We start from the raw sequence: 12,973 nt of genomic DNA on the forward strand, positions 1-12,973 counted from the left end.
AACCTGTGCTGATGTAAACCATCAAACATTGATGGTCCAGCTGGACTGCTGTTGAAGAAGAGACTCAAGCCAATGGGGCCTCGTCTTTCTCTGTCTTGCTTCCTGAGTGCTCCTGCTCTGCCTCTGTTTATCCTCAAACATCCCCTCTTGTCAACAGATTAGGACTGAACCCCGCTGTCTCTTCCTTTCTTCGTCTCTCTCTGCCTCCATCTCTCTGTCTTTTGGCCTGTCTCTTTACATCTGCGCCTCTGCTCTATTCTTGTGATGGGAGAAAAGAGTGGGAAGAGGAGGGGGGAGAAAAGGGAGAAAAAGAAAGTCTGTGTGTGTGTGTGTGTGTGTATGTGTGTGTGAAAAAGAGAGAGCAAAGAGATGGGACAGGTGCTTGCAGTGCAAGAATTGCTTTGCTTGCTTTGCTTGCATGATCAGGCTGCAAAAATGTTCAGCTCAAGCAAAAGTGCTGTTCAAGAAATCGACTCTGAGAAACAGGCTTCCTCGCCTGTGGCTGGCGGCACAGTGTCGGATCACAGCGGCAACACGCTGCATCGGACCCACACGCACATATACAAATACAGGGCAGAATGGTAATTACTGAGGCCCGCAGACGCGCGGTCAACCACACAGAGATGTAGTCAGCCTGTGTTGGGAAGCCAGGCACACCACTGGACTGAGCGGTAAATCAGGCTGCTCAGAGAGAGACAGTCAGAGCTGTCAGCAGAGGAGAGCAAGCAGAAGACACCTGGAAGACTCCAAACAGGCTAAACACACATTAGGCTGCAGCTGCTGCATGTAGGGGACGGATTCACTCTGATCACATTTACAGGCTTACACCGGCTCAGCTGGAGACACTGATCTGCTGCTCTGCTGTTTCTGTTCTCTGCTGTGTTCTGTTTCTGATCTTCCCTGTTGGTTCTGTTGTGTTGTTTTGTTCTGTTTTTCTTGTTTTCTGTTGCATTATTCTGTCCCTGTTGTGTTTAGTCTCTGCTCTGTCTGGGTTCTGCTCTGTTTTGGACCTGTTTGGTTCGGTTCTTTTCGGTTCTCTCCGCTCTCATTCTGATCTGTTTCTTCTGTGTTTCCTTTCTCTTGTGCTCCTGTTCTCTCATGTTCAGGTTTTTGTTAGGTTCTTTTCTGTTCTGTCTGTCTTGTCTCTTTTGTTCCTTTACTGTTCTGCTTCTCTTTTGCCCCTGTACTGTTCTCCTCTGTTCTGGTTCGGTCTGTATTGCCTTGCTTTGTTCTGATCTGTGTTTCTTCTGTTCTGCTTTGTTCTCCTTTGTTCTGTTCTCGACTGCTTTTTGGTCTTGTTCTTTGCTCTGTCTGCTCTTCTTTGCTTTGTTCTGTTTGATTCACTACAGCTAGAATAACCAAACTTTCCTAATCTGCTTTACTCTCTCTTCTCTACATTACTCCTTCATGCGGCTACAACCAATACACTCAGTAGCCTTAGCCCTGATAAATCTGAGCGCCTTATAACATTGGTTGATTGACAGAGGCGTATCCTAGATGACCGACTCTGATACGTGATATTCTAAAAGCATCCATTCTTCAATCCAAGATGCTCAGACTGCTCTTTTAATTGCTCTCGCTAGCATTAATAATAATCTATTATATTCTACTCAGGTGGTCAGCTCTGCTCCAGCCTGGGAGCTCCTCTGACTGTCTGTCTGGGCAGATCACCGTCTGTGGTTTATCACACCAGCGGCCTGCGGCACCGGGGACCCAGGTGCTAAAGCAGGTACATGAGGCGCGCGCACGCACACACACACACACACACACACACACACACACACACGGTTGAACTGTTCACATCAGGCCACCTCAATTAATCACCTCTGTCTTTGGAGCCCTGACTGCCCTCAAACACAAGCGCACACTCATCCTCGCTCTCACTGAGGTGTGTGTGTGTGTGTGTGGGTAGAGGGAGAGAGAAAGAGGCCAATCTATCAAGGTGATCGATAAATAGGGACATTAATATTAGTAATGGGGCTCTCCTCCAGTCCAGTGAATATGTCTCCGTCTTTACGGTAAAATATGAATTTTTCTTGGCACCTGCACGTTTGCAGCGGGGCCGCGCGCATGTGCACGAGCACGCCAGACTCTACCTGCATGCTAAGAGGTTGATGCACTGGTCTCTATTCTCTCTCTCGCTCACACACACACGCGCGCGCAGACTTTCTCTCTCGAGGGACACTTGCGCTGCTCTTAACTCCACTCTTTCTCTTACACAGACACACATACACACACACAGACTGAGATTAAAGGAATGCACGTGTCTGGTGCGTGCGTGCCGTATGTGCGCGCGCTTGAATGTGTGTTGGAAATTGATCGAGTGTGACTCATGTTAAAGCCCGGTGACCAGACTGTGCATTGGATCCTCGCCTCATCAATCATCCCCGGCTGGCAGGCTATGCGCAGTGTGTGTGTGTGTGTGTGTGTGTGTGTGAATGAGTGTGTGTGTGTGTGTGTGTGTTTGTGTGAGCGCGTGCGTGCGTAAATGTGCGCGTGCGCGTGCTTTGAACACATCCTCTGTTGACCCACACTGCGTTTGTTTGTGTCAACCAAATCTATCTATTCATGCGTTTCAAAGGTCACGTCAAAGCAATGTCGTGTGCAGATGCTCCAAATCTCTCTCATGAACGTGTAATTGAAGAAAAATGAACGCAGCACGTCTGGGCCATTTGTGTCTGCACTCTTAAAATCTCATTCTTTTCCTCCCAGCAGAGCGAAGACCCTGAACACCCCACGACTCTTTCCCCTCCAGTGCCTGTGGGCTGTAATGATGATGTCCAGGGCAGCGCAAATCTATAACAACATAACACATTTACGAACACGCACGCGCGCACACAGTCACGCGCGCACGCACGCTGCCAGACATGTAGACGCACAAACACACGCACTGCCAGCACAGACAGAAAGACACCCACAAAGCGCACAGACGCCCGCACACGGCAGGATACAGAGGAAGGGTAAAAGGAGAAAAACAATTCGAGCATTAAAAAGAAACTTTCCGCTGTTGCTCGCGCCTCAGCCAGTTCAGACTGTGTTTAAACATCTCTCACCTTGGTTCAAAGTGATCGCCAAAGTTATGATCCACAGGGCTGGCATGGTTCAGCCGAGCGCATTCAGATTCCTCCCCTCGGCTCTGCTCTCCCGAAAAGACACCATCAATTCCTCCCGACCGGGTGAATTTAACTGGAATCCTCTTTGAGTCATGAGAGTGAAAGGAGCCAAATTTAGAGGAAAAAACCCGATGCCTCTTTTCCTCTCTCCTCCTTTCCTTTTCTCCTACTCGTTTCCCTGTTTTTCCCGTGCGTAAAATAAATCTGTCTCCACTTTTCTCTCTCTCTTGGTTTCTGTGTCTGCGTCCCTTTTCCTCTCTGCGCTTTAGATTCCCATTTAAACAGGACTGAATTCCTCTCTTCCTCTTTTCGCTCTCTCTCTCGCTCTCTCTCTCCCCCCTCCTCTCATACAATCAGTAGCACACACCCCCTCCCTCCCTCCCACCTCCTCCCCCACCACCTCCACCTCCTCCTCCACGCCTCCCCGCTCCAAATCTCCGTTTTGGACTCCACGGAGAGGAGGTGGAGGAGGAGGCGGAGGAGGGCGCTCCAGCGGCTGCATCGAGAATTGCGCTTTAAACAATTAAAACTTGTGTGCACCTTTAATCACGGAATATTCTGTAGCAGGTTATGGTTGTTAATCTTTTAAATATATTTGGATATCAGTCCTACAAAATCTGCAACGTGATGTGCGTCATGAAAGCAATTACAGGACCAATCAGATTAAAGATACAGGCCAACAGAAGGAATATAGGTAGTTTCACTCTGTGCTTATGAACAATATTGACGTTATCTTATATTTTAAAGGACCCAAAATGTGCTCTGAGTTACATGAGCACACAATTTTCATCCAAAGTTAGAACTAGAAAGACTGTAGGCTATTTATTCCACATGACAGATTTGTGTATCTGTCTTTGCTCACTGGTTTAAAGTGGCCAGGACAAAGCTGGACGAAGTGATGTCATGTATTTAAAGGCCCAATCACACTTCTGATACATTTGAATCTAATGTGGGCAGCAGTTTGCAAGAACGCTGTCAATCAGTCAAACTACACCTACACAGTCCTGAAAACACATATGAGTTTTTGAGTTAACTCTTCACAAAACATAAACTGTTTCTTGCAAACTTTATTTTTCACACTTGTTACTGAAGTTATGAATATTCGATTTCATTGAGAAACAGGCAAGTTTTCAGGGCCTGTAGCTATCCGACTGTATGTACTTGTCGCCCACTATCACTGCCTATATAAAGACCTGTTAGTCAATATAAAAGACAGTCTTTTGTTTTTATATTATTGCAGTGCTTTTTCGAATACTACCATTTTGTAAACATTTGAAACGGCACATTTTAGCTCATTATAAAAAGGTATTCTCTTTATTGTTATTGCTATTCAGTTCATATTATTGCTATAGGGATTACTGGAGTATCTACAGTGACCTCATGGTATTGCCATCATTTCCATTACAGTTTATTCCTGTTACACAGGCGGTGTGTCATACTGTCTGAACTAAATTGGTAACTATAGTGACCTCATCACAGTGCCAGTATGATTTTTAGTTACGTATTACACATTTATCGTTTTCAGTAGGAAATTACAGCTTGTTCCCGGCATCCAATAGTGTTTAAAGCAACCTTTTTTTTTCGGAAAGCTTAAGGTCAGGTGTACCAAAAGCTATACATATCCTTATATTCTTACATATACATGTGACTTAACAATCTGCAATATAGAAGCATGTTGCAGAATATACATTTGGTGAAATCAGAGTTCTAATCAGAATTGTGCTGTTCACTCAAATGAGATGAGCTTTGGTGTCACACACCTACATTGCCATATTTTGTTCAGTTTTAAGTAGATCACATTGATCTTAACAGCAGCATATCTCTTTGTTCACAGAGTGAGTCAGTATTGATGGTGCTGTATGTAACTCTGGAAAAAGGTAGGTGATTGTTGGGGCTATTCCCAGGTCCAGATGCTTTGGGTTGGTAGTCGAACCGAACCACCACCTCAAACCACCAGTATTTGTCAACCTGGGAATGAGATTCAACAGTCACCTACCTTTCTCCAGAGTTACATACAGTGCTTTCTAAGAACAAGTTAAGCAAAAACAAGTCCTTTATCCTCAGACAGCTGGGCAGTGTGATGGATATCCATCTGTGTGAGGACTGTGACTATTTAGTGTGTAATTAACTGGTAGCATGTGTGCAATGTATGTCAGATTATTAACCTCTATACCAGTATCAACATGTGGTAACAATATTCCCCAAACTACAGTGTGTGCTGAAGGGATGGAGGCAGGGAACAGATAAGAGGAATAAAAGGATCCCAGAGAGAGAGAAAGAAAGAAAGAAAGAAAGAAAAAAAGAAACAGACTCATATTCAGCAGAGACAAAGAAAGCATTATTTGATGTTCTGTTTCAGAAATAATTACATAAAGACTTCTGCCAATATGGAATGTACTTTAACTGAATTAAAAGAGAAAGTCAGTGAGTGATTTTCCAAATTTTAGACCCAGCCAACCTTCTTGTGCAAAGCCAAGCAAGGGACGTCGAATTATTGCACTGCACTGCCCTCTGTTGGGCATTTCCTTTAACTGCATATGGCTTTGTCAGGACCTGTTGACAATTTTAACAGTCTTAAACACTGCTTAATGAAATGGAAGATATTCACTCTTATATAATATGGGCTTGTTACAAAAAAGAAAGTGTAAAATACATTTAAAAAGTCGGTGACACTTTATCTGGACAGTCAACCTACAGATACAGTTTAAAGAGTATTTGTAACATTTCAGCAGCTTAGTTGAGATTCAACAATTCAGCTGCTTCGCTCTGTCTGTAGATGTTAATCTGTAAAGTATATGTCACAATTCACTACATATTCTCAGAATAATGCAGCTTAAACTGAACTGTTCACTTAACCTAAGCATAGGTTGAGTGAACAGTTCAATTCAACTACATTATTCTGATAATAAGGTATGTTATTACTCTATGGATAATCTGTTAAACATCTCAGTATAAAGGAAACAGCTGAATCTCAATTTATAAACTGTTGAAATGTTACAGTCTATACATGATATTTGTATGGGGACCACCAAGTGTTACCACTAAAGCCCCTATCATGTATGTCCTTGTTTATACAATGTTAAATTATTAATACTAGATTAGAATTCTAAATACAAAGATTTGGGAGATGTTAATGTGCATATTTCAAGTGAGCTTTTTTTGTTCATTTGTCTTAAAAATTGTTTTTGTAACAGGGCTGTTTAGTTCTGTAGAAATGCCCTGGATTGGTCATTTTCCTGAGGCGGTGTAGTAAACTGTGATGTACCTGCAATAAGAAAAAAAGACCAACCCAGGCAGGAACAGATTATTAAACCAACTTGAATGAAACTTTTAGTATTCTGGATCACATCTGAAAGTTTCTGAACAGGAAGAACCAACGACAACACGGGTGAAATTAACCCAAATGCATGTTTATTGAAGTCAACAACTGAACTGGTATTTAAAAAAAGAAAAGAAAAAAGAACCCAAATGAAATAAAACAAATACGGTATGAACATCCAACAGACACAAACCCTCCACAGCATGCGGTTGGGTCTCGCCTTGATGACATCATCAGCCATAGTACAAATTAACATACATGACAGCACTATTCTCATGTGATATGGATATTTATTCAAAAGGAAGACTTGTCATCCAAAATAATAAGTCTGAGAAACAAAGACGTTGTTTTAGTCATCGAAATCATAACATTTTCGTGAATGCAACACATGTAATAAGAGTGTCTCCGGAGTCTGTTTTGGGTCAATTAATACACACCTCACACTCATACACAAACACACATACACACACATATAAATACACCATAGTCACAGACGTCATGCCTGCCGTGCATATCCAGATATGTGTGTGGATGTGTATGTACCCAAAGTGTGTGTGCAAAGTGTGTATGGGTGCGCTTGTAAGAGTATCCAGTAAAGGCAACACTATATACATGAAATTATAGAAAAATGGTTGTTGAAAGAATAAAATGCCAAACAAAAATGTTTCTAACCTCCAAGATTGGGAAAATCTAATTTAAAAAAGAGAAAATGATCAATTGAACTAAAAAGTAACACACTGAAGATTATGCACACCTTTTACAAAACATAATTTAAAAATCAATTTGTTTATACTACAAAAATAAAGAGATGACTGGCAGCTAGTGTGCGACTGCCTGAAGAGGAGTTGGTGAGTCAAGTGGTGGGGCAGGACAGCTTGGTGTGACTGAAGAGGGCAAAGAAAAGTTGCTGTTTGCTGGCATCTGGTGACAGCTAGTCATTACTGCACTGATGCAATGAAATATGAAGTAGACTGACTGCACGTCCCAATTCAACGCCGTTGTACCCCTACATCAGTTTAATGCAGCAGTAGAGGGGAAAAGCAGAATGAGTCCTACATCATCGGTTTTCTCAGTGTTATCCCGAGGACTGCTGTGGAGGAGGTACAGACGGGTTTAACTGGGACACGGTGTATGTTTGCAGATCAGAGAACAGCAGGGGGGTCAGTCGGGCAGACCGCCGCTCTTGTCTCAGGAGAGGTGCTTGTCGGCACTTCTTATCTCCTACACTATCTACATTTCCAACCTTTTCTCATGCAAGCTACATGCTAGCACATTAACTAAGACGAAGGACAGGACGATAAATTACAGGCAAATACAGGTCCATTAGTTTTTAAGAGACACAACACTTTGTTGAGTACGAGGCAGGTATTCCTTTCTCCATTCACAGAGCAGAATTCGACCGGTGTTAAATACAAATCAAGGGTTACTCTTCAAAGTGGACAATAAGCTCTTTGAGACAAAGCCCGTCCTCTGGTCTGCAGACACGGATGCTGTGAAAAGCTGAGGAGTGTTGCAGAGCAAACATGGGATAAACAGAGGTTTGTTTGAAGTTTCCTGCTGCACGTCTCCAAATAGAATACTGTTTAAGCAGAGTTTACTACAGCATCAACCCAAAATCTTATCGAGAGCCCTAGCAAAAAAACAAACAAAAAAAAAAGTTCAACAGCTGGCCCTGCTTCAGGTCACATTACCCTTTGTAGTATAGCTAGCTTATAGACACACTAGCCGGGCCACTTGCTTTCAAAGCAGCTAGCTAGGTTGCAGTTAACGACAATGCGGGGAAAGGTACGAAAAGCACAATCCCTGAACGTTCCCAAAAAAGGGTGTACAAAAACTATCACAGACTTAACTGTCTACGGAGTAGACTGACGACAGCAAATGGATTCCTCTCCTAAAACACCCCCCAAAAGTGCCGCAGAGAGCCACCAGCACACGCCAGCAAACCGAGAGACGCTACTTCTACTGTACGTCTATGGACTCCTGAATGAGAGAGAGACCAGCAAGGAGAATTGGACATCGATCTGAGATGGGAAATGGGAAGGAGGAGGGGGGGACAAGGGGGATGGAGTGATGAGGAGAGGAGAGACCGGGTGAAGGTGGATCAGGACGCAGACAAGATGATTGATTAAAGAATGAAAAGAAATGGACGAGTGGAGCGGAGGGGGTAAAAAAAGAGAAGAGGACATTTACGTTCCTAAATGACTTTCTTCAGTGTTAGTGCAGCCCAGACTCCGGCTCGGGCACCCTGCCCACCAAGCCAAACCTTGGCATGCATACAGTCTGGAGCCCCGAGCCTCTTAGTTAGATTGCAATCAATTTCCACGACCGGGCCAAGTGGAGCTTGCCAACGCCAAGGCGAACTCCCAACCTTAATAAAACACCGTTCATTTATGGGAACCTTTTGCTAAGCTGGCGAATGATTCCTGCTTGCAATAACACACACACAGAAAGAGAAACAATAAGAGAAAGGGGTTTTTTTGGCCAGGGAGTTTGTCATAATACATGTAGGCAGTCCTGTTTGGCCCTGTAGTGAAAAGCGAGCAAGCATTTTCACCTCCCCGAAGCGGCAACCGTGCCAGCTTCTTAGAGGAAGTCATGATGTCACTACTCGATGAATTTAATGCCAGGTGGCTGAGCCAAGACAAGCAGTCTGCTACGGGGAGAAAGATGGCGGAGTCAAGCTTTACGTTCAGCGGGGGCCAATTGGAAGGAAGACCACGACGGTCCACATGCGCCGGCCGGGCAGTGATACTCCAGGAAAACTCCACCAAACACTTTGACACCTTTTCGAAGCTGCGTTCGACCGAGGTTTTGCTACAGTTTAGTGTTTGGGAGTAAAGGGCCGACAGAGCAGGGAGAAAACGGCCACACTGAACGTGGCGCTCAAAAGAAAAGTAAAGAAATAGCATCAAAAGCTTTAAAACTCAAAATCGAAATACAAGTTGGAAAATTAGATGTATGGACTCCTGGACTGACAAACCGACAGACACTGTAAACTGTTAACACTGACAGTAACACACTGAGACACTGACGAGAGGAAATCTCTCATAAGTCCCCAAAAAACCAAAGGGGAAAAAAAAGAAAAAGAAAGAAAAGAAGGAAAATGTTCCTCTTACAAATATTTGCAGTTAAGGTTAGTTTTCATCGCAACATCATCGTCGTTATTTTTATATTTTTTCCCAGATATTGATAGTTTTGACTCTGCATTTCCACGCATGTAATAAAAACAGGCAGGCTTTTTTTTTTTTTTTTAGAGTATATAAGTCACTGTAATGCAGTAACAGACTGTATGAGATACAGGAGAGAGGGAAATGTAGAGAGAAAGAGAAGAGGGATAGACCGAGATAGAGGACAGAGAGAGAGAGAGAGAGAGAGAGTGTATTTACAGCACACCAAACATTTTCTGTCAAGTAAAAAGAATGCTATATAATTCTATATATATATATTTATATATGTATACTGGAGCCCCTCGGCTTGGTAGCGCAAGGCGGGAATGCTATTTTTGCATGAGTGTTGCATGTCGTATGGTGCTGCGATGTGGGAAATTCGACGGCCTGTACCAGGGGTTTGAGAGGATGCAGGAAGAGGTTTGATGGCATAAAAAGATTAAACTGCGAGAGAGGGAGATTATGTTTGTCAGTAGTAATTTGCTTTGGATGGATTTCTCTGCCACTAGAATGTTTACAGAGGGATACCGCCTTGTTAGATGAAAAGAATGAGGACAAAAACGTGAAAAGACAGAGCTGGTTTGGTTTAAATGTCGAGTAGACGAGGTTGGCGAGGTGTGAGAAGTGAAGTATCAGCTCGGGATGCCGGAATGTGAGTTACAATTTTGCTTTTTCGAGGCGCTGACAGTTAGAAGTAGGATACGATGCCTGTGTAAAAATGTGTTAATGTGTCATTCAGAAATATTTCAGACGTGTTAGTAGAGTAGGAGGCTCGTGTTTGTTAATCTGAGCATCTACGAGCATTCAAGTCTGTGTGTGAGGAGTTTCCCCCAAAACCGACTCATGTATGTATGTTTGTGTGTGTGTGTTTGAGTGTGTAACTTCAGTTCGTCCGTGTGTCAGTGCAAAATCTCACTTCCCTGTATCAATGCAAAGAGGGTAGTACCAGTTGAAGCTCAACTCATCGCTTTATCCTGCCCACAGTTCTTTCCCTCCCGTCCCCTCCCATCATCCCTCCAACCGAGTGAAGAACTGAAGCGTCGTGAAAACAAATGGAGGTTTTTTTTCCCCGTCACTCCTCCCCACTCTTCTAATCCACGTCTTCCAGCTTTTCCTCTTCCCCCCCCTTCCTCCCGCTCCTTTCCTCCAATGCTCCATTCCTCTATCTAGATGAAGTACTCCTTCTTGTCCTCTGCTCCGGAGTGGCCTCCCTCTGCGTTGATGATGGCCGTGTCTGCATCGGGGGCGTCGTCCGAGCCCTTGGCCTCGTGGGTCAGGTATGTTCCTGTGGAAGGAAAGAGAAAAAGAGACACAGATGGTGAGAGACAGAGAGAGAAAAGGAGGAGGAGAGATAATATTGCTGGGGCCATAAAAGTCAAACATTAGAACGGTAAAATGACAAAAGTCCAGAGACTGTTATAAACAGCGGAGTGGCGAGATGTTCCAATATGCTGTCTAAATTGTCACTTCAGGTGCTTTTGAAAAACTTTTGCTTTTAATGTGGGTGAATTACTACTCAGTAAAGTTTTCTTTAGTTTGAGGGCATGGTAGGAGACACAAAGTCCAGAGAACAACTAATAAAAATGTGTTTATCTGGATACCACACAGGATTTGTCTTTGGAGAGATTTTGTGTTGGGTTTCATTTTGACAAAAGTTGGATTTCCTGGTGAGCATTAATTTAATCTGCAGGTCCAAGGACATCAAAAGATCTACGTTAAAAACTGTGTTAAAAAGTGAACGTTTTTAGACATCTAAGCTACATACAGTATAACCATTGTCTTAACAGCATTTCAATGACTCCACTTCAATGTTTATATAGGGTTACTAGTGAAATATATGGTATAATATAACTTAAAAGCAGCTTAAACTGAGTAAATATGTAACCTTGGAATGATAACAAGTGACATACAGGCTAAGAACATGACACAGACAAGAAAAACAGAAACAGACAACATCAGCTGTCTGTGAACACCAAAAACTGGTTACAGCATTTTGTCAACCTACTTTTAAAGTAATAAATAAAGTAATTTAAATGTTAATTGTTCATAGTCTAAATAGAGTGTAATAAGATGTTAATCCTTAGGACGTACAGCTATCTGTTCATTATCCTGTAAGTGCACATGTTGTCAGCCGTTTCATCGGTTGCTTTTATGCTTCATTAGTGAGAAGTATCTGCATTTACTCTCACATAATGACAGTGAAATGACAGGCAATGACCAGTTTTCATGTACTACAGTCCGTGTAATTGCTCACTCCTCCGCTGGCCCGCAAACCCGTACACATGCAGCCACCAGACAGTGAGGAACTATCACCCCCCAGATTCCACCCTTTTATGCACAGGTGCCTTAACCAGCCAGAGGGAGTCACTAGTGCAACGACACGGACATGATCCCTCACAGACCTGGCATCTGTGAACACTGGCCACCAAGCAATTGTGTTCAATATTCTGGACCAGCTGGAGGCACCAGAGCTGAGAATTGAATGTGGCGCACTGTGGTGGTGGAGGTGGGCAAGTGTTTATCAACTGCGCCACCTGGGTGCCGAAACATGTTTAGTACCATTTAAATTTGTTCCCCGTTGGAGCTGAGACATTTGAATTTGCTTTGTTCTTGTTTGTTTATGTGCTAAAAATGTGTTTTGGAGACCTGAACGAGTGTAAAGAGAGAAAAAGAAACACAGTTTGGTTGTCTCCCACCCACAGAGCACATGAGCAACAGATAACTAACTAACATCATGGCCAGGAAGCAATTATGTTTCTGCTTTGACTATATAAAATATGCTGCTGAAATATCGCTGATGCCGGAAAATCTAATCTCACAGGAAGTTGTGTGAACCAAAATGTATTAAAAGGCAATGAATAAACATTCACTTATTGTCATTCATTCATTTTCTGCTTTGAGAGTGAAGTAAGTGAGGTTTATGCTTAGAATCCATATTTAGGTACGAGTGCATTTGCATTACTGTGTGTCCCTGCATTTGTATGCATATGCATGTTTGTACGTGTGAGATCCAGTCTTGGTACGCATGTATCCATATTTATGCAAGTGTATCTCGGTGTACGCTCATGCATGCATGCATGAGTGGGTCCGTGTGTGTCCATGTGTGTGTGTGTGCATTAGCAGGTGACCTTTGTGTCTGATGAGGTATCTGCCGAGGACGATGAGGAGGCAGAGCAGGATGAAGACAATAACAGCCACCACCCCTCCAATCACGGCGTGGTCCACCCCTGAAGAGGTTGACATGGCTGTGGGGTCTTAGGAGGAGGGTGGAGTAGAGGAGAGGAGAGGAGAGGAGAGGAGAGGAGAAAAAGAAGTCATGTAGTAAAGATAAGATGGGAAAGACAGAGACAAAGAGTGAAAGAAAATGAGGCAGA

General features: G+C 43.3%; 2 protein-coding genes across 6 annotated transcripts in view; both read right to left on the reverse strand.

Annotated features, from left to right (window-relative positions):
* kirrel1b (kirre like nephrin family adhesion molecule 1b) overlaps window positions 1-3,405 on the reverse strand; it is an 89,160-nt gene extending 85,755 nt beyond the window's left edge. For both annotated transcript variants that reach the window (XM_050033204.1, XM_050033203.1), the window contains exon 1: window positions 3,054-3,405. In XM_050033204.1, coding sequence (XP_049889161.1) covers window positions 3,054-3,099 — 46 coding nt within the window. In that variant the 5' untranslated portion in view covers window positions 3,100-3,405. The remainder of the gene's footprint in view (window positions 1-3,053) is intronic.
* A 3,097-nt stretch (window positions 3,406-6,502) lies between these two features.
* cadm3 (cell adhesion molecule 3) overlaps window positions 6,503-12,973 on the reverse strand; it is a 100,702-nt gene continuing 94,231 nt past the window's right edge. For 2 of the 4 annotated variants that reach the window (XM_050074721.1, XM_050074720.1), the window contains 2 exons: window positions 12,728-12,853; window positions 6,503-10,884 (listed from right to left, as the gene is read on the reverse strand). In XM_050074721.1, coding sequence (XP_049930678.1) covers window positions 10,766-10,884; window positions 12,728-12,853 — 245 coding nt within the window. In that variant the 3' untranslated portion in view covers window positions 6,503-10,765. The remainder of the gene's footprint in view (window positions 10,885-12,727; window positions 12,854-12,973) is intronic. The other 2 variants (XM_050074723.1, XM_050074722.1) reach the window with 1 other exon arrangement.

Source organism: Epinephelus moara, chromosome 21, assembly GCF_006386435.1.
Source record: "Epinephelus moara isolate mb chromosome 21, YSFRI_EMoa_1.0, whole genome shotgun sequence".
In the NCBI taxonomy this organism is placed as follows: domain Eukaryota; kingdom Metazoa; phylum Chordata; class Actinopteri; order Perciformes; family Serranidae; genus Epinephelus; species Epinephelus moara.